The sequence below is a fragment of the Malus sylvestris genome, chromosome 17, assembly GCF_916048215.2.
Source record: "Malus sylvestris chromosome 17, drMalSylv7.2, whole genome shotgun sequence".
Lineage (NCBI taxonomy): Eukaryota > Viridiplantae > Streptophyta > Magnoliopsida > Rosales > Rosaceae > Malus > Malus sylvestris.
In genome coordinates this window covers 13,051,024-13,077,874 of record NC_062276.1, presented here as the reverse complement: position 1 = coordinate 13,077,874, position 26,851 = coordinate 13,051,024, and the positions used below count along the sequence as shown (strand labels likewise).

The 26,851-nt window shown below is 37.4% G+C and overlaps 5 protein-coding genes across 9 annotated transcripts; 2 read left to right on the top strand and 3 right to left on the bottom strand.

Annotated features, from left to right (window-relative positions):
- Window positions 1-274: 274 nt before the first annotated feature.
- On the bottom strand, window positions 275-3,671 carry LOC126611385 (protein MANNAN SYNTHESIS-RELATED 1-like). Its single transcript, XM_050279621.1, has 6 exons — window positions 3,206-3,671; window positions 2,457-2,601; window positions 2,271-2,341; window positions 1,781-1,866; window positions 1,004-1,583; window positions 275-885 (listed from the first exon to the last, which is right to left on the bottom strand). Exons 1-6 carry the CDS (start codon window positions 3,305-3,307, stop codon window positions 607-609), a joined length of 1,263 nt encoding a protein of 420 aa, XP_050135578.1. The 5' UTR covers window positions 3,308-3,671; the 3' UTR covers window positions 275-606.
- Window positions 3,672-10,227: 6,556 nt separating this feature from the next.
- LOC126610877 (coatomer subunit beta-1-like) lies at window positions 10,228-14,864 on the top strand. The gene is made up of 4 exons (XM_050279021.1): window positions 10,228-12,479; window positions 12,772-13,284; window positions 13,879-13,964; window positions 14,291-14,864. Exons 1-4 carry the CDS (start codon window positions 10,431-10,433, stop codon window positions 14,493-14,495), a joined length of 2,853 nt encoding a protein of 950 aa, XP_050134978.1. The 5' UTR covers window positions 10,228-10,430; the 3' UTR covers window positions 14,496-14,864.
- Window positions 14,865-15,332: 468 nt separating this feature from the next.
- LOC126611809 (probable RNA-binding protein ARP1) lies at window positions 15,333-16,171 on the bottom strand (the record flags this gene model as incomplete). The annotated part of the gene is made up of 3 exons (XM_050280162.1): window positions 15,333-15,552; window positions 15,683-15,809; window positions 15,935-16,171. Coding segments are annotated over 3 exons (519 nt in total), but the record flags the coding sequence as incomplete, so codon positions are not given.
- A 1,994-nt stretch (window positions 16,172-18,165) lies between these two features.
- Window positions 18,166-20,454, top strand: LOC126612446 (exocyst complex component EXO70A1-like). Its single transcript, XM_050280850.1, has one exon. The coding sequence runs from the start codon at window positions 18,324-18,326 to the stop codon at window positions 20,328-20,330; it is 2,007 nt and encodes a 668-aa protein (XP_050136807.1). The 5' UTR covers window positions 18,166-18,323; the 3' UTR covers window positions 20,331-20,454.
- A 153-nt stretch (window positions 20,455-20,607) lies between these two features.
- On the bottom strand, window positions 20,608-25,839 carry LOC126612447 (uncharacterized). Of its 5 annotated transcripts, none has more exons than XR_007619118.1 (12): window positions 25,609-25,839; window positions 24,780-24,880; window positions 24,502-24,676; window positions 24,199-24,420; window positions 24,011-24,104; window positions 23,314-23,828; window positions 23,098-23,197; window positions 22,868-23,016; window positions 22,109-22,215; window positions 21,915-22,002; window positions 20,887-21,474; window positions 20,608-20,797 (listed from the first exon to the last, which is right to left on the bottom strand). XR_007619118.1 is itself a non-coding variant. In XM_050280854.1 (12 exons), the coding sequence occupies exons 4-12, from the start codon at window positions 24,661-24,663 to the stop codon at window positions 21,223-21,225; spliced, it is 1,689 nt and encodes a 562-aa protein (XP_050136811.1). In that variant the 5' UTR covers window positions 24,664-24,676; window positions 24,780-24,880; window positions 25,047-25,244; window positions 25,609-25,755; the 3' UTR covers window positions 20,760-21,222. The 5 variants fall into 5 exon arrangements, 4 of the variants coding, with proteins under 4 accessions (XP_050136811.1, XP_050136808.1, XP_050136810.1 ...); XM_050280854.1 differs by adding an exon at window positions 25,047-25,244 and having other exon boundaries at window positions 20,760-21,474; window positions 25,609-25,755; XM_050280851.1 differs by having other exon boundaries at window positions 20,760-21,474.
- Window positions 25,840-26,851: the final 1,012 nt, after the last annotated feature.

Sequence of the window (26,851 nt, the reverse complement as noted above, 5' to 3'; positions counted from 1 at the left end):
AAATCACGAAACCTTACTTTAGGGCATCATGCATGTGATCCCAAAATGTGATTTTAAAAACCTTACTTTAACGGAAAATGATTTCCGCCGTCTTTTGTTTTCCGTTCCCACTCTCTTCTTTGGTTACGGCTTTTGGATTCAACGAATGATCAACTGTCAACAATAGACGGAAAAAGCAGTGTGAAAATCGTTTCCCTAATCAATCTTTTACTAGCCCCAATTGTGTACATGTCCATACTTTAATAGTGAGATTCTTAGATGTCACAAACAAGCGATGAGAGACGCAAAATTGTATACGATGTGATAACAATATTACAATGAATATAGGAAAAATGTTATGGAATATAAAATCAAACACATGATATGAACCATTTAAAGGTTCAAAACTTCCTGCCCTATCAAACAGTGTCTTCAAAACATCATTTTTAACAGACAAATTTCTGTTTAAGGTTTCTTGTAACCCAGATTAAGTATACATTATTATACAAACTAGCCTGTCCAATCTGCGTGACCATATAAATCTCGATTGAGCTAACACCCTCTTTGAAGGCTTCGATGCATCTGCCACGCCTTTCTTCTTCCCTGGTTTCTTCTCACGGAGGGACATTAACAGTAGCATGAATAAGCCAAATGGTTCTTCTTCGAGACATAATGTGTCATGAATTTGGAGGCAGATGCAGAGGCGTCGGGGATGTCAGCTGGGACAAGTATTTGAGTTTTACTGGAAGCAATTCTCTTACCTGCCACATTTGCATAGAACAAGCCTGAAATGGCTGGTACAAATACATCACTTTGCGCACACACGTAGAAGTCAATGATCTTCTCGAATTCAGACCCCTCGGAACCCAGGTACTTTGACTTCTTGTCTGCTGGGATAATGCCATCCTGCAATGAATTCCGGACTCATTTAAGTACAAAAACTACATCTGAAATAGCAATGGTATGGGTTTCGGGAGTAACTGAAACAAAGTAAAATATAAGGCATAACAGAAGAAGCATGCACCTTTATATAAGTTTTCGGGAAGATGTCTTTAAGAGCATCAAGACTGCTGTCCCATTTTGATTCGGTCAGATAGATTGTGGTATCCTTTGCGAATCCAAGTTTCCTCAGGAATAAAGCAATCTCTTGTGCGTTATAGCAACTTTTTGTTCCGGTTTCATCTCCTCCTTGGCAGCCTTTCTTCTCCAATATGTCAACCCTCAAGTCCACTGCTACAAATTGGCCATCTGACTTGCGGCTCAAAGTTTTCAGACGCTCAACCATTGATTCGACCACTTCACTAATCTCTTGTTGCAACTCTAATGTTCCGAACATCCCCAAACATGCAACTGAATCGCTAGAACTCTTTCCTTCTGTCTTCTTCATATTAACCGAAGGAAAGTAAGTAGCCAGCCTTATGTTGCCCTTCGATCTATAAATTGGTTCCACATGTTCAACAATGTAATCTTCTGTAAGCCGATTGGGAACCTTAACAGCGGCAAGATTCCTTGTGGATAATTTACCGGGTCGTTCTTTTACTACTCTGACCACACCATCCAGGCTACTTATAAACTTCTCGGCATCATAAATCTCATCAAAGTTCCTGGAATTTCAGTTAAATTAGTTGGCTGCCAAAATCTTTTATCTAAATCGAACCAATTCGTTTATGGTATTAGTAGAGAAGATATCAGCAAAGTGCAGATAGAGTAACACCGCAGCAACACGGGAAGGAGTATTACTTATTCTTCAACTATAAACAATCGAAGAAAACATGCTTTTAATGGAGCATTAGCGACTGACCTCTCATCCCCTGGGTTGGTCCCTCTAATATCAGGAAGTACAAGAGTTGCCCCAAGATACCTTGCCACAACAACAGCATCCGCGACCTGAAGAGTGCCAAGGTACAGATTAATGAGAGAATAGCGAATTGGTTTACAGATCAAATGGCTAATTTAAGAATGTACACCAGAAAATCTTTAAAAAAAAAGACCCAGGATTTTCATCATTCCATAAAGTAGCAATACACGTGTCTGATCATAAGTCTGATGTAAATGAAGTTATGAACACTCTACGCAGAGAATGTTAGAGAATCAATACTAAAGATTTCCGGGAAATAGACATAATAGAGAACAGAGATGAACATATAACGTAGCATACTCTAACAATTGATAAAAGGATGAAATGACTGGATTTATAGAAATTTTGAGAGTTTATATTTAGGAAATGTTATATCAGTTTCAGGGACCCAAATAAATAACTCTATCAACGAAATCAACTGTTCATTAAATACCTGTGAAACATGGTATTCAGGGCCATTTGTTAATGAGAACAGGACGTACCCCTCCGTCTGCTCTACATCATCTGCTAACCAAGTAAGAAGATAAGAATTTATGAAAATAATTAGGCAAGGCAACACATCATTGCAATAAACAGTATATGAAACTACCAATGATTTCAAAAGACAAGGAAAACTTACCAGATGGCTTAGACCAACACTGTTTTAGCTCCTCGCCATCATCTTTCCAAGGCCCGCCATTCTTCTTAGCAAAGCTAACGAGGCCCTCCTTTGAATACTTGGAAGTTTCTAAGGTATCTCTTCCTCCTCCTCCAGGAAATTTCTCCTATACAAAGCAAAAGAGCAGAAAATCACACAATATCCGGGTAAATCAATGCTCAAATCTCTTTGCTGAAAATAAACAATGTAATCTGCATAAAAATATGCATGCGACTTGAACACTACACAACTCTTCTAGAGGGAAAACGCCGAAAACTGAAGTGTGCCAAATGGTTGAGAGGGGAAACAAAAGAGATCTTTTGGATAACAAATCAAAATTTTCAAATTAGAAATGTTTTGACCATTTTGGAATCCCATAAATGTCACTGACAAGAAATCTTTCTTCGACAATTACAAAACTCAAGTTCTGAATCCATTTTGCTTCTCAATTTCTAACAAAATGGGCTAAATCTAAATCAACAAATCTACTGTGACCCAAAAACAAAGATTGAAACTTGCAGGTGATTAAACTTCAATTACAACAAATCAATGAAACCCCATCAAAGATAACAAATCAAATGAAACAAAAAAAAACCCCAGAAGCAGATAAAATGCTGTTGCACAATGACATAACATTTGATTATTGTGCAATTAAAAATCAAACAAAAAACAGTAAAGTGATCATCTTTAGCACTGTGGAGAGAGATTAATGGTGGGTTTTGTGAACTTACTTCAACAGAATCAAAATGGTCTCTCTTAATCATGTTCCCAAGCATCACAAACATTGCCAGTGTCAGTATTCCTGCCACTACCTGCCTCAAATCCACACCCATCTCTCTCCCTTTCTCTCTACAAAAAAAAATAAAAAAAATAAAAAAAAACTCTCCTTTCCCACTCAGAGTCACAGATCCTACTCACTGCAAAACACTCTCTCACTAACTCTGCTGAATGAAGAGAGAGAGAGAGGAGAGGGAGAGGAGAGAGATGAAGAATGATGAAACCCAAGTGGGTAATGATGGATTGGAGCACTTGAAAATCAAGCAAAGAACTTGCGTAATAAATAGTTGGGAAAAAGCAGAGAGTGATTTCAATCAAAGATGGAAAACTTTAAAGGAAAATTGTCCAGCGCAGGAAATGAATCAGATCATATATTACTAGAAATGCGTTGTGTAATTGTAAGTCCTCCTTCTTACACCACCGACACTCTCCTTTGGGATAATGACACCTTGCCCAAACCTTACACCTTCCCTCATTTTCTCTTTTCTTTTTAATTTTTAATATTTTATTTTTCTTCTTTTCTTTTGTATTTTTATTTTTGTATTTTTGTATTTTCATGGATTGATTGGAAAAGAAAAAGGTTTTTTTTTTTTTGTTGGATGGAAAGAAAAAGGTTAACCAAATTTCAGGTTATCAATTTGGATTTCACATTTAAGTAAAATTCCACAAATTAATATTCTGAATTAATTATTTAACAACATAATATTTTTTTCTTTGAACAAATTCTAACAACTTAACATATCTGATAGATTTATAAAGAAAAATATAAATATAAATTGAGAATGAGATCAATAATTATAAAGTGGGAAAATAGCTTTCCTTTCAAAGATGTGAAATGAGGTTTTGAGGAATAGCTTTTTCCCTCACCTCCTTAGGGTAGATAATATCGATCGTTAAAAAAAAAATGAGGGATACTTAAGTGACATGTTGTTAGAACCTTAGTGGTTTTAGAAATATTAATAAGATTATTTCAAAAGTGAGACTCTTCATGCACTCTCTATCCCTTTATGTTTTTGGTACAATATTTTATAATGTTGGCACTAAAATTGACGTTAAATTGTAAGGTAACATAAAGTATATAAAGAGTCTAACTTTTGTGAGAATCTCCTATTTTTTTCTCGGTATGAGAAATGTTGTGAGGAAGTTATGATAAAAAATATTTATTGAAATGAAAATTATAAAAATGTAGTTGTAACATAAATCGAGTGTTCAACTACTGCTTTCATATTTTATTGACCATAACACCTATCCTTGACCTTGTGTGTGTGTGTGTTTTTTTTTAAAAAGGTGGGTGGAGTGGCATTATCAATAATTCCGTATATTTTTAAAGAAAAAAAAATTAAAAAAAATCTTGCTTTCTTAGTCAATGATAATATGGCTAATCCAACGTTTGCCAGACTAAAATTTTCTTTTGGACAAGAGATATAGCGACGGGAAATCAAATTGAGAATTTTAAATGCGAATAATTGATTGAACTATAAGTCCTTTACGGGTTAGACTAGTTAAATCACTTTGTAAGTGAGTGGAATTTTAGCGTTTATAAACATTTTACGTACATACTTTGCAATGAATGTATTTATGTTTATTCTTTGTAATATGGAAACACTACTTTACTAGTTTTTGTTTTAATGATATTTTTTTCCATTTTGTCAGAAAAAAAAAACTTCAAATTCGACTGATATAGTTGAAGAGGACGATATATGTTAACTTATGATGAGTTCACCTAATTGTTGCGAGCCTCACTGACATAACATATTTTTATTGCAGTACCGTGTTGTAAATGTCTATTAATTTCCTTGTAACGAATATGACAACATCTTAACTTTTCTTCATTTTTTTAGTCATTTTTAAAATACATACAAGCGATAATCAGAAAGATGAATCAAACACATGAATTTATACCTAAAAACGCACACGCACTTAACCAGTTGAACTACAAATTTTGCGTTTTCTACTCTTAATGTCAAATATTATATTTATGATCACATCATTTATAACCAACTGATTGTAGTAAGTTAGACTTTTGCACTTGAGCTTTAGACTAATAATATTAATGGAAAAAGTAGAAGTGGCCAAAACTGGTGAGGAGCCGTCTCAAACGGCAATCATCCGCCTAAGACAGCGGGAGTCTGAGTCAACCAAGGACAAACACGTCCATGAAATTTGGCTCGCGTGTTTGCAGGGATTATGTATTAAATATATTTATAATATCAGTTCAAATATTTTATTAAATTAAAACTTCAACATCTTCATGCCAATATTTTTTTTTAATTAATCTAAGATCTTCTAAGAAAAATAAAATAAAATCAGTGGCTAATTTTGTTTGTTTTGGCAGAGTACTGGATCCGAGATCTACTTATTTAAAGTAGATGCTTTTTTTTCTTTTCTTTTTTGTTAGATACTTAAGTTAGATGCATAAGTCTTCCTATACAAAGAGAGGTTCCTCTTTAAGAAAAGATAGCAAACAATGTTACTAGCACAATTTTGGATCAATCTTGTAGTGTTACCTTCTATGTCGAATTCATTCACGTTATTCAAATCAATTCTCATTTCAGGAGTACAAAATATGATGTTGCTTTATGTGGTATCGAAACTCTAAGGGATTAATATATCATTAATATGTGGTGTGATACCTCTTGTATTCAAACTGACATCATTTGATCACTAGGTATATGATCAAAATAAAATGTCTTCTAAAAATTGCATATTATATGCCTTACAAAACTTAACTCTTGAGGTGGGGAGGATGCAATGAATTCAGAAAATCGATAGGTTAAGAGTTCGATTGCTGAGAAAATAGCTATGAATGACATAGTATAAGATTCAAGTATATTATTTTGCTTTTAATTAACAATTGAAAAGAACGAATTTGAACTACATTATTTCTAGCATATTGTAAGGATAATATCGTTTATTAAAACATAATAATAATAATAACAATTGAAGTTCATGATATTTGAACTGAAAGACTAGGTGTTATTAGACTAAATTATCATCATGCATTTAGTTTTCCGAAAAAAGTATAATTATGTACTAGTATTTTTGCTTCATATTTTGTTTTTACATTTAGTTGGTTTTATATTAATTTACTAACTGTTTAGCACTTGAGCGTTCGTATATAAGTCATATATAAATTTTTTGTGGGGAACTGCTGCTATATTATTTTACAAATTGTGGCGTTGAAATTAATTAATCAAATGATTAAGGTGGTACGGTTTGCTCTAATTAAATTTGAGATGCTTATTCTTCATGACGTTAATGAACTTATAAGTTATTTCAAGTGGCTTTTTTGGTTTAATTAGATGGGCAATTGTTTTCAGCATTTTAATTAATTAAAGGAAAGCTTGGTTTGAATGAACAAGAACAGGATTGCTCAACTAATCTTCAAGCTACATAAGAACACATTTATTGATTCGATTGTTGATCACATATCTTAAACTAATGATATTCAATAAATATGATATGAACAATCGTGATAAGTTGTGCAAAGTCCTACCAAAAACAGAAATTAGTTGTCATAACTTATGGGATAAAACTTATCCTAAAGAAGGGATTGTAATTAGAGATGATAAGGAGTTATATAACAAACTCACAAAGAGAAGCCCCTCGGGCAAGAACTAAAACGGAAGAGTGTATCACCAAGCCTTACACTCATGACTCATGATATAGATTACCAATTTTAGCTAACGCATTTGCTATAAAATTTGTTTTCCGGTAAATATGGCGAAAGAAAGGGGATATTGTCACACCCCAAAACTTGAGGTGTGAGATCAAAAGGAATAAAGAGATCAAGATGATAGTTTAAGAGTGTAAATAAGTCATTAGCCAAAGAGTTTGACAGAGTAAAATTTAAACTCAACAAATATAGTAACCAAAACTATCAGTGGAACTTTAACAAATAAAAAAAGGAAGTCTTAATGAAACACTTATGGTATTGTTCACTTTTAACGTTAAGGACATTTTTAGCCTAAAAGTGTTAGGATGCCATAGCAGATGGCATAATATGGTGGTGACAAGTGTACAAGAGGCTGTTATTAGTTAGTTGGGATTGAGAGTTAGCTATAAGATAGTGGTTTGTAAGAGAAGAAGGTAGTCAATGAAATGATATTGTTGTTTTGTTAGTATCTCTCTGTGCAATTGTGGAAGATGTAGAGTAGGGACCTAACAAAAAGTCACTCATGGTACTATTCACTTTACCCTTTATTTTGTCATTGTGATTAAAACTACCGTTTTTGATGACTTTTCGTTAGTTTTCCTATAAAATAAAGGGCTTTTTGTTGTATTACAAATTGCAGAAAATGACATGTAACATAAAATTCACCAAAAACACTCGTTTAACTAAAGAGTGAACAACTTCAAATTCAAGGTAGACATAAAGGAATAACTTGTGTAAAAAATTTGTGGGTTTTTGAGTTCGGAAACTATAAGAAAATTGAAGTGTAAAACAAGCAAGATGCCGTTTTTCTGAAGAAAAAAATATAATAAAATAAAGGGTAAATTACATAGTAGCCCCTTAGGTTTGAGGTCTATTGCAATCTTATACAACATTTTTAAAACATTTCACTTTCATACCTCAAGTACTATTTTATTTCAATTTCATACAACCGTTAGATTTTCCATCCATGGATCTGTTAAATGTTGACGTGACCGCCACATATATGACACGTGGCTGCCAAATGTCTGCCACGTGGCAAATAAAATAATTTTTTAATTAAAAAAAAAAAAACATATCTGCCATTTCTTCTTCTCTTTCTCTTTCTTCTTCTTCTTCTCTTTCTCTTTCTTCTTCTTCTTCTGGGTTCGGACCCCTTTTTTTTTTTTTTTTCCTTCTTTTTCTTCCTCCTCCTCCTCCTCTTTCTTCTTCTCTTCTTCTTCTTCTGGGTTCCGTCCCTTTTTTTTTTCTTCTTCTCTTTCTTCTTCTTCTCTTTCTCTTTCTTCTTCTTCTGGGTTCGGACCCCTTTTTTTTTTTCTTCTTCTTCTTCTTCTCCCTCCTCCTCCTCTTTCTTCTTCTCTTCTTCTTCTTCCTCCTTCTTCTTCTGGGTTCGGTCCCTTTTTTTTTTCCTTTTTTTTTCTTTTTTTCTTCTTCTTCTTCTTCTTCTTCTTCTTCCTCATCCTCCTCCTCTTTCTTCTTCTCTTCTTCTTCTTCCTCCTTCTTTTTCTGGGTTTGGTCCCTTTTTTTTTTTTTTTTTTTTCTTCTTCTTCTTCTTCCTCCTTCTCCTCTTCCTCTTTCTTCTTCTTCCTCCTTCTTCTGGGTTCGGACCCCTTTCTTTTTTTTATCTTTTTTTTCTTCTTCTTCTTCTTTCTCCTCCCTCCTCTTTCTTATTCTCTTCTTCTTCTTCCTCCTTCTTCTGGGTTCGGTCCCTTTTTTTTTTCTTTTCTTCTTCTTCTTCTTCTTCTTCCTCATCCTCCTCCTCTTTCTTCTTCTCTTCTTCTTCTTCCTCCTTTTTCTGGGTTCGGTCCCTTTTTTTTTTCTTTTTTCTTCTTCTTCTTCTTCCTCCTCCTCCTCCTCCTCTTTCTTCTTCTTCCTCCTTCTTCTGGGTTCGGACCCTTTTTTTTTTTTTTCTTCTTCTTCTTCTTCCTCCTCCTCCTCCTCCTCTTTCTTCTTCTTCCTCCTTCTGGATTCGGTCACTTTTTTTTTTCTTCTTCCAATTTCAGGTTTTTAAAAAAAAAATTAAAAAATTATTTTATTTGCCACGTGGCAGATATTTGGCAGCCACGTGTCATATATGTGGCAGCCACGTCAGCATTTAACAAATCCATGGATGGAAAATCTAACGGTTGTATGAAATTGAAATAAAATAGTACTTGAGGTATGAAAGTGAAATGTTTTAAAGATGTTGTATAAGATTGCAATAGACCTCAAACCTGAGGGGCTACTATGTAATTTACACTAAAATAAATTTCAATATAAAGCCGATTACGTTCTAAAGTGTCAAAATCTAAAATGCAAAATGCAAAATACAAATTAAGTAGTAGATAATCAGCCAAATTTGAGTACAACCAATCTTCATAATGGTTCTCAAAACACAACTCATCCAGCCCCAAAAATATAACAAGTTCACAAAAGAAACCTCAAGCTTCTTACAAAAACATATTTAGGTCATTTTATGAAAATTATACATGAACGAAAATTTATACAAGAAAAAAGGCAAGTGATTAGATGTTACATGGTTCTTTTCCTAGGTAAGTAGAGACACTAGCCTTCCCTACATCATCTGAAAATACATTAAAAAAAAGGGGGGTGAGCATAGAATGCCCAATAGGGTTTTTTGGGTAAGTTCGTAATCATTTAAATTCTTAGCGCATGCCAAAAAACAGTAAGAGTATTTCAAAAACATTCAAATCCACTACTATTTTGATCCAACGTGGGCAATATGCTTTAAAAATGCTGTGTATATATATAAAAAGGGTAAATTACATAGTAACCCCTCAGGTTTAAGATCTATTATAACCCCATACAACATCTTTAAAACATTTCACTTTCATACATCAGTACTATTGTCACATCCCGGCCCGGGTCCACCACATCCCTAGCCAAGAGGAGGAAGAGGGGGATAAGGTTTCAGCTTTTGGATTTTTTAATTTTTTTTTTAAATTTAGAAGATTTAGGTTTTAAAAAAAAAATTAAAAAATTATTATTTTTGCCACTTGACACATATTTGGCAACCACGTGACACAAATGTGGCAGCCACGTCAGCGCTTAATGGATCAATATATGGAAAATATAACGGATGTATTATTTTGAAATAAAATAGAACGTGAGGTATGAAAGTGAAATATTTTAAAGATATTGTATGAGATTGTAATAGACCTTAATCTTGAAGGGCTACTATGTAATTTACTAAAAAAAATTATAATTAGTGAGAATAACATTTCAAAAATCCAAAACTCCAAATTGAAAACTTATTTGTTGCAACTCGCCCTTATTCAGTTAGTCCGAAATGATCCAACTTATTGGTTTGGTAATTTTCCTTGACCCAACCCAACCCAACCCAATTTCTTTCGGCCCAATCCAACTGTTCCTCTCACTCCCTCCCCACCGCGCTCTCTCTCGTCCACCCACACCAATCCCCACCATCCAAACAGACACCCAGATCTCCTCCGCATTTCTCCGATTCAGATCCGACATTGCCCGTTTCGGATCCGCCGAGATCCAATCCCAATTTCGGATCTTTCCCAATGATGGAGAAGTCCTGCACTCTCCTGGTCCACTTCGACAAGGGCACCCCCGCCCTCGCCAACGAGATCAAGGAAGCCCTCGAAGGAAACGACGTCGAATTGAAGATCGAAGCCCTGAAGAAGGCCATCATGCTCCTCCTCAATGGCGACACCATCCCCCACCTCTTCATCACCATCATCCGCTACGTCCTCCCCTCCGAGGACCACACCGTCCAGAAGCTCCTCCTCCTCTACCTCGAGATCATCGACAAGACCGACTCCAAAGGCAAGGTCCTGCCGGAGATGATTCTCATCTGCCAGAACCTCCGCAACAACCTCCAGTCCCCCAACGAGTACATCCGCGGAGTCACGCTCCGGTTCCTGTGTCGCCTGAACGAGTCCGAGATCATCGAGCCGCTGATCCCCTCGATTCTCGCCAATTTGGAGCACCGCAACCCGTTCGTGCGCCGGAATGCGGTCCTGGCGATCATGTCCGTGTACCGGCTGCCGCAGGGGGAGACGTTGCTGGACAGCGCGCCGGAGATCATAGATCGGTTCTTGGCGTCGGAGCAGGACCCGTCGAGTAAGCGAAACGCTTTCCTTATGCTGTTTAATTGCGCGCAGGATAGGGCTGTGAATTACTTATTTACGCATATCGATAGGATTATTGATTGGGGGGAACAGTTACAGATGGTTGTGTTGGAATTGATTAAGAAGGTCTGTAGGGTTAATAAAGGTGAGAAAGGGAAGTACATTAAGGTTATAATCTCGTTGCTTAATGCCCCGTCTAGTGCCGTTGTTTATGAGTGTGCCGGAACCCTTGTGTCGCTGTCCTCGGCACCTACTGCAATTCGGGCAGCTGCCAATACGTATTGTCAGTTGTTGTTGTCGCAGAGTGATAACAATGTGAAGTTGATTGTGCTGGATAGGATTAGCGAGCTTAAGGCTTCACACAGGGAGATTATGGTTGAGTTGGTTATGGATGTGCTCAGGGCACTGTCAAGTCCGAATGTTGATATTAGGAGGAAGACTCTTGACATTGTGCTTGATTTGATTACCCCCGCGAATGTTGATGAGGTTGTGATGATGTTGAAGAAGGAGGTCGTGAAGACTCAGGGTGGGGAACTTGAGAAGAATGGGGAGTATAGGCAGATGTTGGTGCAAGCAATTTACGCGTGTGCTGTTAAGTTTCCTGAGGTGGCGAGCACAGTTGTGCATCCTTTGATGGATTTCTTGGGCGATTCTAATGTGGCTTCAGCGCTGGACGTGGCAGTTTTTGTGCGTGAGATAATTGAAACCAACCCCAAGCTGCGTGTTTCTATAATAATGAGGCTGCTGGATACTTTCTACCAGATCCGCAATTCCAGGGTGTGTACTCATGCTCTATGGATTATTGGTGAGTATGCTCTCTCGCTTTCGGAGGTTGAGAGTGGGATTGCAACCATTAAGCAGGGTCTTGGGGAGCTTCCATTCTACACTGCTACTGAGGAAAAGGAGGCACAAGATGCTTCAAAGAACTCTCAGGTGGTAAGCTCGAGCACCGTGTCTTCTAGGAGGCCTGTGATCCTTGCAGACGGGACCTATGCCACCCAATCTGCTGCACTGGAAACTGCTATCTCTGCACCTGTCCTTCAAGGATCTCTGACTTCTGTGGGGAACTTGAGATCATTGGTTCTCTCGGGCGATTTTTTCCTTGAGACAGTTGTGGCTTGCACATTAACAAAGCTTGTTTTAAGATTGGAAGAGATTCAGCCTTCAAAGGTTGAAGTGAACAAGGCAACCACACAGGCATTGTTGATCATGGTCTCTATGCTGCAACTGGGTCAATCCTCAGTCCTTCCACATCCGATTGATAATGACTCTCAAGATAGAATTGTCCTTTGCATCCGATTACTATGCCATAAAGGTGAAGAAGTAAGGAAGATATGGCTAGAGTCATGTAGACAGAGCTTTGTAAAAATGCTTGCCGATAAGCAGCTCCGGGAAACAGAGGAAAGTAAAGCTAAGGCCCAGATATTGAATGCACAACCTGATGACCTTATTGATTTCTACCATCTCAAGAGCAGAAAGGTAAGGCAGAATTATGCTTCTCACCTTTTGCACTCCGTGAAGTTAATACCCAATCAAGGAATTGATATTGTTTCTTTATGACTTTTTTTTCATGTTCCGACTTGCTTTAGATATTGAAGCTTAACATTTTTCTTGACTATTTAATGGTAATTTAGCAGTTTATAAAATTGTGGAACAAACAACCTAGTGCAATTGCAATACAGTTTATAATGTTGAATTCAGATTGACCACCAAAACGATCATTTGTATCACATGCTTTTGGATGTTTTTCTTATATGCATATATTTTTCAGGGCATGAGCCAGCTTGAGTTGGAGGATGAGGTCCAAGATGATCTCAAACGTGCTACTGGAGAGTTCACAAAGGATAACGATGATGCAAACAAGCTCAACCGCATTCTTCAGCTCACAGGATTCAGTGATCCTGTTTATGCTGAAGCATATGTTACAGTTAATCATTATGACATTGTTCTTGATGTTACTGTCATCAATCGAACAAAGGAAACCCTTCAGAATTTGTGCTTGGAGTTGGCCACTATGGGTGATCTCAAACTTGTTGAGCGTCCTCAAAACTACACACTAGCTCCGGAATCAAGCAAACAGATAAAGGCAAACATTAAGGTCTCTTCAACTGAAACAGGAGTTATATTTGGCAACATTGTATACGAGACTTCTTCAAATGTGCTTGAGAGAACGGTTATTGTCCTCAATGACATCCATATTGATATAATGGATTACATCTCTCCTGCATCATGTGCTGATGTAGCATTTAGGGCAATGTGGGCTGAGTTTGAGTGGGAGAACAAGGTACACTGATTTGATATGTTTTTGCATTATTTTCTGTGCTTCATTGATATGATCATTAGGTGCTTCTTCGAGAAATGGTTTCACAATTACTCTAAAGCATCTGATTTTTTTTAAACAATCATTTGATAGTTTATGGGTGGTCAGCTTTGGTGATTATTACTGCAACATGTGCTAGCACTGTTTTAGTTATCCTTATTTTTTGAATGGTAGTAGTATTGTCTTGAACCCATGCATTATGGGCAACTGGTCTGAGTTAAAATCTCTATACGACAGCCGTCTAGCCTCAGAATCACTTTTCTCGTTCTAGTAAATACATATTCTATTTTATGTTGTGTGGTTGTTGCACCACAAATGATGCAAATTTATTCATTTCTTTGTGCTTATATAATCACTGTTGGACATTTAGATTGTGCTTCTGAATCATTGTTGGGTTCATAAATGTGTTGCCTGTTTTATGAATGATAGTTCTCATGGATTTGTTTTTCATTCTCACATCAGAAAGCAATGTGCATCTTATATGTACTTATTTAGTTTTGTTCCTTGATATAGACGCACTTGGATTCTACCATGCATTAACACACTTGTGTTTCCCAGGTTGCCGTAAATACTATTATTCAAGACGAGAAGGAATTTCTGAACCATGTTGTAAAAGCGACTAACATGAAGTGCCTGACTCCACCGTAAGTTTTACACTATTAACTATGTTGTTTACTCTGTTAGACTGTTACATATGAAATTATTACATAATTAGATACACAGAATCATACATAGCCATGGTCTTATGCAAGCGTACGAAGCTTAACATATGCATATATAATTACACAACAATCATTTAAGAAGTTGAAGTTGGCTACTTTAGTTACATGTTGGTCATTTTTCAAGTGTGATACACATGCATGTAACATGCATCCAAGAGTAGGAACAATTCCTCTAATTTCTTATGCATTCTTGCTGGATAATTGATGGTTTATTAATTCCTGATCATCCCTTACTAATTGGGCATTAGATCGGCACTGGAAGGAGAGTGTGGAGTCCTCGCTGCTAATTTGTATGCAAAGAGTGTTTTTGGGGAGGATGCTTTGGTGAATGTGAGTGTTGAGAAACAAGCAGATGGTAAGCTAAGTGGATACATCAGAATCAGAAGCAAGACTCAAGGCATTGCCCTCAGTCTTGGGGACAAAATCACCTTGAAACAGAAAGGCGGCCCTTGATCGAACATTAACCCTAATTTTGCAGCTGTTCTACCTTCGTCAACATTGTGAGTACGAGTCTGCTTATTGCAGCCGAGGCCTACCTCTATTCATCGTGCTCTTACGTTCATGTTTTTCCTTAGGATCAAGTTTGTTATAGGAATTTTTGGTTTCTTATGTCATTGCCTTGGACGTTACAGTCTAGCTCAATTCTTTTGATCAATGCCTTTCCCAGTAAGTGGATAGATAGGACATATTTTACTATCCACAATATATTCAAAGTAAATTTGTAGTGATGTCCACCTTACACATTTCTATTGTCAAATGAATGTTTCATGTTTTAACTTTGTAATAGCTGTTGCTATCAGTCCACCAGTTTTTGTGCCAGCATTTTTCGCTCGTTGCGTTACTCATTTCACGTCCAAGTTTATTGACCCGTTTTGCTTTAGTTTTTGCATCAGTCTGATATTTCGGTGCTGGGAGTAGTTTAGTTAGGGGTGGTTCGGTATGGGATCCCATACCGAAACCCTTGTCCCGATTCCTAAACCTAAATTTTCGGGAATCCCAATTTCAATCCCGATCCCAAACCAAATTTTCGGGAATCCCAATTTTCGGGAATCCCGAAATAGTTTCTGGATTTCGGGAAAATCGGGAATCCCAAAATAGTTTTGGGCTTTTGGGCTTTTGGACTAAAATTTGATATGGTATTTGGGCTGCCAACGTTGGGGTTACAAGCGCATTGATAATGAAAAACATAAAATCAGAAGGAGACAAATACAAGTGATGGAAACATCTAATCAGCACACAAAAAAATAGCATTCAGAACCAAAATGTTAAGACTTTAAAGTAGCAGACACAAGAATGAAGATATTGATCATTAAGCAAATGAACAATGCATTGCATTTGCGCATGAAGTAGAGCTATTATATAAGCATGCAATTACAATGCACAATCAAATGATAACAGGGTTGGTAACCATGAGGAATAGGGTGGTGGTAAGCAGGGTTGGGGCTCCCCATGTAAGCAGCTCTAGGCGGCTGCACGCGGCCGAGGATTGGAGCTGGTGATCTCACTTGCCCTGCAATCCAATCAACCAAAGCAACAATTCGATTGCAAATACAGCTTTAGAAATGCAGTTCCTAAGTACCCAGCAGAACAAAAATGCAAGGAAAACAAAAAACACAATGAGAAATAGATTAAAAATATACCATGAAAAAGGAAAGGTTGGCGGGGACGACCCAGAGAAGCAAGATTGCAGTTAGCTCTGCGGCCATCGATCACAGGATTGGGATCCAAGCAAGCCCTTCTTGCAGATTCAGGATCACGAAATGTGACCTAAACCCTCCAAACAAAAACAACCCAGAAACCAAAAAAAGCTGATTAATCTCAAATTGATCAAAATTTGATCGATTGTTTCATACTTTTAGGAAGATGAGAGAGATGGGTTATTGAGTACTGACAAAGCCATAGCCTTTGGATCGGCCGGTGTTCTTATCGGTGATGACGACAGCCTCGAGGATTTCGCCGAACTGCTCGAAGTGACGTCGTAGAGTGTCGCTCTGGTTCTGTTCTGTCCGTGAGAGAATCGCCCGAGAGAGAGAGATCGCGAGAGAGACCGGTGGTTGTGTGGTGAAGGAAGGCTGGAGAGTCAGAGACGAGGGGCTCGGTGTTGTGGTAGGCTGGTGGCTGGCCGGAATTCAACACAAACAGTCAGATGAGGGCTCGATGAGGGAAGGGGCTGCGCTTCGAGTTCGATTGGATGGAACAAATGAACGGAAGTGAAATCTGAAATGGGATCTGACCTAGAAACAAATGAACAGCACAGATTAAATCTAAAACAATGAACGGTTGGAAATAATTCTCTTATAATTAAAAAATAATATATATAATATTTTTTTCGGTTCGGTATAGGAATACCGAAAAATGGAAATGCAAAACCGAATCCCATACCGAAAATTTCGGTTTGGTTCGGGATGAAATACCAAAAATTTCGGGAATTTTGGTTTGGGATTTTTTTGGTTTGGGATCGGGATTTTTTTGGTTTGGTTTGGGATTTTTGGGATTTTTTTCCAGCACTAAGTTTAGTACTGGTTATGTGCATATTCACTCCCTTCTCATCAAGGATGACCTCTACGGCACTCACAGTGACATTACGTGCCATACAAGTTTTTCGAGTCCGGTTCTTATAAGTGATTTACTCTTGTAAACAAGGTAATGCTATTAGGAAGTTGGAGTAATTCGATCAAGCTTAGTATTGGTTTGGTACTGAGGTGCTTTTATAAAAAGTTGGTATAAAAAAAAGTTAAACACTTAAAAACAGCTTATTTTCACAGTTTTGGGTAAAAAAAAAAAGCTGAAAATGTGAAGCGGTAAAAATGAGCTTATTCTTTATTCTCACAGCATAGCAGAAGCAGTTTTTTTTTCAAAGCACAGCAATACTAAACCTGCCCTTAATCTCAGAAATTGACACCTTATGGTGTCTTAAAAGCAAGCAAATTAGGCAACAGCCAGCATTCTGGTTACGCAAAAGAAGCAATTTACTCCAAGAAACGTATAATCCCAAAAACAAAAATAATAGTAAATAAACTTTCCATGAACCTTAATGTTAATTTTATTTTACAAACGAGATATGATATTATACTTAATTCATCTACATTCCAAGGAGGGTGGGATTCAAACTTTGAGTGCACGAGTTTAGAGAGCACACTGTTCTAACTAACTTGACCACCTTAACTGTCCTTACTATATTAGTGTTCTAACAAATTTTAGAGAATTTAAAAAAAAAATTAATTTATGGGCAAACAACTTTAAGTTCAACAGAATTTAGTAGCCAGTCAAAATCTGGTTAATTTTTTGTGTGTTAACTATATTATTTAATCAAAGGAGGAGAGAGTTGGCTTAACCTCACAATGAGCTAGTTGTAATGTTGAAATTCACCTTTGCGCGAGATTCGAATCTAAGACCTCTCACTTACAAGTAAAGAGGAATACCAATAGACGTTAGTACTAAGTGGTTGTTGTTAACACACACACACACACACACACACATATATATATAAAGAGGAAGCATCACCATGTAGGGAGCACCCTAACATGGTTAAACATTCAAAATACCATAAATTGTCTTTAAAAACTCCAAAAGTTACATTAAATGAAATTAAAATTGTAATACAAAACATTTTAATTTTAAATAATTTAAATTTAAAACTTTTTTTTAACAAACGATATTATCTATACTATGAGAATATGTTTAAAACTTTAGAAACAAAATAACAAAAACAAAACCCCCACATTAGTGGGTGGTTTACGGTTGACTTCTATTTTCTTTTTATATAAACAAAAATATAGAAATCAAAATAACTTAATTTTTAAAATTTTTTAATATCTTAAAAATAACTTAATTTAACATACACAGGTCAATTGTCACACACGTAAGCGTGTGACAAGAGCCTAGTATATGTTTGTGTGCGCATGTATAAAAAACAGTATATGTATATAAGTTATAAGTAGGTGGTTTGGGGGCCTAACATGTTAATGTTTGTTTGTTTGCAAGTAATTGTAAACAATAAAGGAAATTCATGGCATGGTAGTTGAGGCTTCTTGTGGGCTGTTTATCCTTGCTGGTACAAGGTTGGTTTGAATCTGGTTACTCTCCTTAGTTTCATTTGGTACTGTTTGGTGGAAAGTTTTTTTTTTCTTTTCTTTTTCGACTAGTGTGGAAGAAACCACGACTCTATTTTTTACTGCACTCTTGTGAAAGCTCTTGGTGCACTATAAAAATGTCACACAAGTTTTGGTTCAGTAAAATAGGTTGGGGATTCTGAGATTGAAAAGTGCTTTTTTTCGGAAAATGGCTGATGATGAAAGTTTTGAGAATCTAAAAGCTGCCCGGAAATTGTTGAAGGCTAGTATGGAGCAGTCTTCAGCTCTTTCGTCGGCGATTGATGAAGTTGGGTTGAAAGTGGAACGCATGAAGGAGAGGTTGCCATCTTTGGAAGCGGCAATTAGGCCCGTTGGGACGCGAAAGTGTGGATTATTTGCAATGAGGGACCAAATCAATGGTGCCATTGGCCCTGCTGCTGCTGTTCTCAAAGTGTATGATGTCGTTCGGGAGCTAGAGAATTCGCTGTCTTTCGAATCATGTTCTGATCTCCACGCTTATCTTTCGACCATGAAAAGGCTTGAAGGGGCATTGAGGTTTCTTGCTGGCAGCTGTGGGCTGGCCATTCCGTGGCTGCATGACATTGTTGAGTTTTTGGAAGCCGACGCATTTGCCAATGATCAAAGCCTCTTGAATGTGAAGAAAGCTCTGAGAATTCTACGGGTGTTGCGCGCAATCGAGGGTTGTGCTCGCCTTGATGGAGGGGTTCTCAATGCTGCGTTCAACAAGCTGGAAACCGAATTTGTAAGCTTATTAATGGAGAACAATGCTACAGCCTGCATTGCTTCATCGCCATTACCAGTGCCGGTAATTCAAAAGCTTCAAGCCATAGTTGAGAGACTGAATGCTGCTGATCGGCTTGAAAAGTGCGTATTGCTGTACGCTGGCGTGCGGAGTTTGAATGCTAGGAGAAGCTTGCAGGCTCTCGATCTCAACTACCTTGAGATACAAGTCTCTGAGTTTGATGATATGCAGAGCATCGACTCTTACATTGAGCAATGGGGCGAGCATTTGGAGTTGGTTGTGAAGCATTTTCTCGAGTTTGAGTACAAACTCTGCAACAGTGTCTTTGAGAAGACAGAATCAGATGCTTGGAAGCGCTGCATTGCGAGATTCGCCGAAGAGTTTAGGCTTGTTTCTCTCCTCCAATTTGGCAGGAGTGTCACCAAGATAAAGAAGGGCCCGGTCAAGCTCTTGAAGCTACTAGATGTATTCGCGGTTTTAGAAAATCTAAGGGTCAATTTTAACCGGCTTTTCGGAGGGGAGGCCTGTGGTGAGATTCAGAACCTCACAAGGGATCTGATCAAGGAGGTTGTCAATGGGGCTTGTGAGATTTTCTGGGAACTTCCTAGTCAAGTGAAGTTGCAAGGGCGGTTTTCTCCTCCATCGGATGGTGGCATTCCCGGGCTAGTAACCTTTATAACTAATTTCTACAATCAACTTCTAGGGGAAGACTACAAGCCAATCTTGATCCAGGTCTTGCAGATCCATCAAAGCTGGAAAACCGATATACACGAAGATGAAGATGATGATCTTCTTTTGATACAAATTTTTAGCACGATGAAGGAAATCGGCCTAAATTTGGATACGTGGTCGAAGACCTACGAAGACATCTCCCTCTCCTACCTTTTCATGATGAACAATCACTGCCATTTCAGCCAATTGAAGGGCACAAAGCTTGGGGAAATAATGGGAAACTCTTGGTTAGGAGGACATGAGCAATACAAGGACTACTACGCAGCTCTCTACTTGAGAGAGAGTTGGGGAAAGCTTCTGATTCTCCTAACCCAAAAGGGTTGGATATCGCCCCCTGTCGGGGGAGCAACGGATTATCATCAGGGCTCCGACGATAAGAAAAGGCTCAAGGCATTCAACGAGGCATTCGACGAGAGGTACAAGAAGCACTCGAATTGGATCATTTCGGACGATTGCTTGAGGCAGAAGGTATGCCAACTTTTGGTGCAGGCAGTTGTACCTGTTTATAAAAGTTACATGCAGAAGTATGGAGTTTTGTTGGAACAAGATGCAAGTGCTAGGAAGTATGTCAAACACACTACACAAAGCTTGGAGAAGATGCTGAGCTCACTCTTTCAGCCCCAGCGTAGCAAGTACTGCAGTACCAAACATATTCGCTTTATCGGCAAGCTGAAAAACGTCGTCACCAATCAGTTTCGTGTTACGCTGACCGCAATGTGAGTTCATAGGGTAATGCTAGAGGATCACATTTCTAGAGTTTTGGTAATTTCCTTGTACAGATCTACACGTAAAATTAATTAACACGTATTGGTTTAAATTATTATTCTCGGATTTCCTATCAACTTCTTCATTCGTATTGATGTTCTTGATTCGGAAACTTCTCCTTGTAGCTACATGTTTTCGTCGCGTTAAAAAAAAGGTTTGTGCCGATTGATTTTCACCTGCACTTCAATGAAAAGAATTTCGAGCAGGATGGCATAAAACATAAATCGATTGATGACGAGGACATCTGGAAGTAGATTTTTTTTCGGTTTAGATTCCGGCTAAAGATGGTTAGTACTGCAGTTATGTTTGTTACTGAATTATCAGTCCAAAGTCCAAACCGTAACATTAGAAATGGTGAGGAACCTTTCGACATCACATTCTAAGTTGACTTCAACCCAATAATTCCGAAGTACTACGAGCACCTGCAATTACAGCTAAATTCTGTCAATGCGATGAACAAAAGTTTACATTCTCGTGGCAAAATCGCCAATCTGATATTCCGTAATTTTACCTGCGGAGTGATTGCAGACGTGAAACTGTCAAATCACTCTTTACAAACCAACAGAAGTGCACTTTCAGGCTATGCTGCTGCGAAAACTATTTATATCCTAAAAGAGTTTCTATAATCTTCAAGAGGAACAACACGGATGCTATGTGTGGAATTAGAACGGAGGTTACCCAGCTGATTCCGCCCAGAAAACAAAATAGAAAACACCCTTCAAAAGTTTACAAGTAGATTTCATAGATCAACCTAATCTCCTCATAACTCGCGGATCCTCAGTATGGTATTAGTTAGGATTTATTTAGTTCCGTCAACTATACGCCATTGCAACGCTGATTCTAAGAATTAAGCACCTGCAGTTGCAGCGGGCTCTGTTGATGAAGCATTCCCTTCTTTGTCTGAATCAGAAAGATGTTTGGGGGCTGCTGCTGATGGATCAGTGCTAGGCTCTCTCCGCCACTGTAGACTAGAGCTCCCAAAATGTGGTGTTTTGGGGATAGCGTTTTTGTTGCCATGGGGTACATGTGCGTGGAAAGTCTTTGCAGAAATCTGGTTTGGGGCTGATGCTGCAGAAGCTGCTTCTCGTATCCTTAGAACCTATACAAAATGTATACAAGTCAAAAGTTAGAAAACAAAGGCCAAATTTAAATTCTAGTCCCTAGAATATGTCAGTCTCCAAAGGTGAATCTCAAATTTACAATACTTGTGTGTGTTTGTGAAATATGTGAGACGCACATAGAAACTTGTACAGCCCAACAAGCTCAATAGTATCAAACTATTCAATTTATAATATTTTTCCCAACTTGGTTCGTCTTCAGTCTTGGAAGGAAAATAAGGGCAATTATGTAGCATTTTCAACATGCATCCACTGCCTAATGAACATGGTAAAAGGTATAACAATAGAGTATCAGGTTTGTTACACTCAACCAAGTCAATCTCCATACAGCCTACCCTCGCCCCTTTCATTTTGTTCTTTCTTTCAATCTGTTTCGTTTTTTTTTTGTTTGTTTTTTGTTTAACACTTTTTGTTTGCTCACCTTCACTATTCTTGAATAAAACGTTGTCCCACTCAATGCCAAGGCTTTGTCAACAGATTCCTTGCTATCAAAGGTAACATAAGCAGACCTAAGAACAGAAATGTGAGAAACCGGTCCCGGACCCAAGATGAAACATACAAACAGAAATTGTACTCCTTAGATCATAATAGAGCAGATGACGAAATAAGCATTACCCTTGTGGTTTAGCAGTTACTACGTCTGTCAGAATCACCACATTGAAAACCCCTCCACACTTGGCAAAGAATGATGACAAAGCTTCTCTAGTTGCTGAAAAATGTACCTGTTTTTTTTTTTTTTTTTTCAAACAGTACATGGTATGCTTATGAGATATTTTACATAAATGCAGAATTGCAGATACAACAATTAAATTAATAAAAATAAGGAGGAATAATAGCAATCTCCATGGAAATTAACCACAAACAATTTGCACTTTATTTTAAAGAATGTGCTTACAAGTTACAATCCTCAGGTACTAGTTAGCTTAACTAAGAGGTGAACAGAAAGCAAGCCTAAATTACTAGATGTGAAAGAATACTGCCTCCAAATACCAATGTCAGTTAAAATACAGACTTGAAATTTGTAACAACATTCGCAAAGATGACCTAACAATGTGTGTAATTAAAAATAACTTTAAGAAATATCATTATGTATCACTACAGCTAATTGTTATCATCTGGTAAACAAAAGCTCTACAGTCTACGCTCTCAACAAGAGTCTGTTTCTATAACCATCTCAAAGGATTTCCACAGCGGCACACCCCTCTGGTTTCCATCTATTTATTATCAACTGTTTACCTAGAATTTCAATCCACTGAATACTTTCCCTTAGTGATTTCGTGTTCGCAAAGTCAGCCACTTCTCATCACACTACTGTGAATAATATTTCACTAATAGAGTGAATAAAAGAAGGAATATTATACAGAAAGATCTTACATTTGTCACCAATACAGTCCTTGACTCAATCTCAGTGTTGTTCTCCAAATCCTTTCGTATATCTGTAAATGCTTGCATTAGAACACATCCACCCAAAACCACCTTCCCCCACCCCCTACATTTGTGCACACAGACATTTGTTTCTAGCTCTGACCAAAATTCAAAGCATTTATAAGTTGAAACAAATTTCATACTTCAGAAAATTGGTCCAAGTTATCTAGAGGCTTTACCAGATTTTGACAAATGATCGACTTTCACCACCTGCTTTGATTGAAGCTTTGACATTTCCATTTCAATTTGATGCAATCTTTCTTTTACCTCAAGCAATTCCTGGGAGAAAATCAGTCAAGGAGGGAAAACTAAGTTGATTCTTAAAATTACCAGACTTGAGGTTAGCGCTAGCTTTATTTTATAATTAACTATGATCTAACAGGAAAAGGACATACTGATGCCAGTTTCTGAGTAGTCCTCGAACCATTTTTGGTCAAGTTTGGCTTCTTGAAATTCTGTGAGATATCTTTGTACTGAGGATCCATGTTTCTCTCATGCACCAAAGAAGCTGAACCAGTGCCAGGGCCTGCCCTGATTTCGCCAAAGAGCCTCTTACGTCCAATATTGTTTGCACTATGAGGTTCACCCATTGCACTACCACCACGGTTCAGTTTCCTTGTCTCAACAGGGTGACTATAAGACCTCGTCCCAAGAGCAGGAACTTCAAGATTTCTCTTCAGAGGCATTAATGGGGGCTGGTTATGGACTCCTCCATCTTGTGTCATATGGCCAACACCATAAAAATGAACATTCTTGTGCCCTACAAATATGTCCTCACATGGCTTGCCCAATCTATCCCAAACACTACCCCGAGGTTTTTTACTATGCACAAACCCTGTACCTATTAATCTTGGTGACAGACTGCTTTCTAATGGGTTACTGCCACAGATCTCTTTAGGACAAGGACGTCCTGCAGGAAGAAAGCATAAAAAGAGTCCTCATTATTGATCCATGAGCAAACTAAATTTGTACGTCTGTAGAAAGGCAGCTAAAACAAATCAGTTTCACACATACAATCACATACAGGCACGTAATTATATATTTACATTTACAATTTTCTCAAGCATGCATTGAGGTAATCAAACATAGTACCTGATATGACATATTGCGTAACCTTAGACTCTGCCTCTCTTTTCGGCAAATGTAAGAGCTCCTTAGGCAACTCACTTGATTCATGCTTGAGAATCTGCTCTACAATAAGACAATTCTGAACTTACAAAAAGAAAAATGTGTTTAAAAATCACTGTCAGCTGCTGTATTAAACTGTTTAATAGGCCAACCTGGTTAATTTTATTTATACACCGAGTTCTTCTAACTAGCTCACAATTGATATTATCAGTTGCAATAGGTCTTTTCAGAATTTCATTTCTGCATGTCCGTGACAATGTTTTCTTGGTATTCACCTCACTGAAAGGGACAGATTGAAAACCTTTAGCAAGTTTCACATCCTCACAAGAAACAGGATCACATGTTGACATATGGTAGGCCTTATCATCTTTCATCTGCCACGGGAAAGTTATATTACAAACTCCTCCTAACGCTCTATTATACATAAAGAAATAAATTCGGATAACTCATATTACCAAAAGTTCATCAGCATGTCTAGTAGAATGATTCTGGAATTCTGCACATCTGTCTGTGCTTGCACCCTTGCATCTCTTACTCTCTTGGTAACTAACAGTAGCAACTTCATCTGCATTCAATAAGCCAGTGTCTGCAGAAGATTGACCAGCATATTCCAACATAAGATTCCATAACCTAAATTGGCAGCGCAAAGGGATTAGCATCGACTATTCAAAACTGAGTTAGCATGTAAAGAAGAAAATTGTAGCTAATCAAGAGAGTTTGATAGTCAGGGTACCAGGATACAAAATCTACAGTCACGTCGCCAAGAAACGCCTCTAAATCCTCTTTTGCCTGATATTGATGCTTTCCATTACAAACCAGCACTGTTATATATTCCTAAAGCAATGAACATATTACTTTCAGTAAAATTTGGAGTAAATTCAACCATGAAGCTGTGAAAACTTGTTAATGAGAACAGGGCAAATCACGAATGTGCGTTCAATGTAAAATTTCAAACACAAGATTAACAATAAAAAGAAACAAATAAAGAAGTTAAAAGCACCTTGTCAACAATTACTGAAATTGAATACTATTCAGTGTTGGATAACATTCCCGAATCCTTCGATTATAAGGCCACTCTTTTCTTGTTGTCCACTCAAATGCTTTCGATTATGGAAGATGTTAAGTAAGCTCTAGCCTCTTGCTCTATCTGATATTACACATTGATAAAGTCTATAGAGACGCGCATGCAACTCCGAGACTATATCTTAAAAACCGCGCATTAATTAGCAAGCAAACAACGAAATCATCGCGAAATGTAGCCTGGATTGCTAATTTCATTGCCAACATTTTCTCAGCAACCAAACATACAGTTATTATTATGTTGATTAAGCAGCATACGAAACTTTCACTCTTATTCCACCAAAAGCAAAAGCATCACGAAACATAGCGTAGCGTTAATTTCTCTGCCTACATTTTCTCAGCATCCAAACAACTAGTTACGAAAGAGAATCGCTCGTACATTTTCCCAAAAAAATCAATTTCTATCGTTGATTAGACTCGAAAAATGGAAATAAACAAAGGAAAATCCGATCGGAGGAATTGGAAAGGATGAAAAAAATTACAGCGAGGACGTCGTCTGTGTACTCGGAGAGAAATTGAGGAAGCTTAACGGCAATGGAGGATTTGAGCTTCCGAGCGAAAGGCGATTTCCTGTGGAGCTTGAAGGTCTTAGGGTTCGCCGAGAAAATATCCATCGGAGATTGTCGTAGTTTCATTAGGATCGCTCTCGCTCGCTCTGATCAATAGTTTTGACAGCCCATATACCACTCGAGTAAGAAGGAGCCACTGAAGCTTATTATACGAGCATTCCCAACATTTTGAAACGTCAAAACAATTTTTGTTTTTGGATTTTTAATTTTTAATTTTTAATTTTTATTTGTTTGAAAATTGATTTACAAAAATAAAATTAAAAACGAACCGTTACTTTACTGTTTTGTTTTTAATAGGTTCATAGTTATGTTATCTTCACTATCACTGAATCATAAAAAAAAAAAAAAATTATTATACACTCCAAACTGAATAAGTGCATGTTGAAAATTAAAGTACCATTACGGCCCTACCCCGATAACCATACCGAAAAATTCCCCAAGCGCATCTCCATCATAGCTTGTTATCCCTCATACCCAACTCATTAATGACAAAACTCCACAAAACCACACCAGGATGCATAGGTATAGTTCTACAATCTTATTGCAGAATTGAACTTTCTTGTCGACACCTCTAATTCAGTGAACAAGGAAAAAGTTAACTCAAGAATTAAACTTGATTTTCTTAATTCCTTTCTCCCTTCATACACATTTCCTTTCGAGTTAACTATGTTTTATACCATTCAGGTTTGCGGTGATTTTCAAACTAGTCTATAAGGTTCTAATTTTCTCACATTGCACTATGAGGTTTTGAAATTGTGCCATTTTACATATTTTATCTCTTTGAACATCTAAAATTCTATTAAATTGATGAGTTGTCTGTGTCAATATGAGGTAAATGTGACTTACACATAGCCCATATAATGATTTCAAACTCATCATGTCATCAATTTATTGATGGATTAAACAATCAATTTGACCAAAGACATACATTTCATTTCATTTCATTTCATTTCATACAACCGTTAAAATTTTTGTTAAGTTAAGTGATAACGTGATAACAGTTAGTTCCACATTTTTGCTGATGTGGCCGACAACTTTTGCCACATGGCCAAACAACTAAAAAAATATTTAATTAATAAAAAATAATTTTGTTGTATAATTAAAAACTTGAAAAATAGAAATAAAAAAAATCCCTAAAACCTCCCCACATTTGTCC

Excerpts from the sequence above, each read along its gene's own strand:
- LOC126611385 (XM_050279621.1), bottom strand. The coding sequence starts at position 3,307 with ATGGGTGTGGATTTGAGGCAGGTAGTGGCAGGAATACTGACACTGGCA. Across the intron at positions 1,867-2,270 it reads CTGAATACCATGTTTCACAG|GTCGCGGATGCTGTTGTTGT; the intron begins GTATTTAATGAA and ends GGCACTCTTCAG. Across the intron at positions 886-1,003 it reads TCCCGAAAACTTATATAAAG|GATGGCATTATCCCAGCAGA; the intron begins GTGCATGCTTCT and ends AATTCATTGCAG.
- LOC126612446 (XM_050280850.1), top strand. The coding sequence starts at position 18,324 with ATGGCTGATGATGAAAGTTTTGAGAATCTAAAAGCTGCCCGGAAATTG.
- LOC126610877 (XM_050279021.1), top strand. The coding sequence starts at position 10,431 with ATGATGGAGAAGTCCTGCACTCTCCTGGTCCACTTCGACAAGGGCACC. Across the intron at positions 13,285-13,878 it reads AGTTTGAGTGGGAGAACAAG|GTTGCCGTAAATACTATTAT; the intron begins GTACACTGATTT and ends TGTGTTTCCCAG. Across the intron at positions 13,965-14,290 it reads ATGAAGTGCCTGACTCCACC|ATCGGCACTGGAAGGAGAGT; the intron begins GTAAGTTTTACA and ends ATTGGGCATTAG.
- LOC126612447 (XM_050280851.1), bottom strand. The coding sequence starts at position 25,761 with ATGAAACTACGACAATCTCCGATGGATATTTTCTCGGCGAACCCTAAG. Across the intron at positions 23,198-23,313 it reads CTACTCAGAAACTGGCATCA|GAATTGCTTGAGGTAAAAGA; the intron begins GTATGTCCTTTT and ends ATTTTCTCCCAG. Across the intron at positions 22,216-22,867 it reads GGACTGTATTGGTGACAAAT|GTACATTTTTCAGCAACTAG; the intron begins GTAAGATCTTTC and ends AAAAAAAAACAG.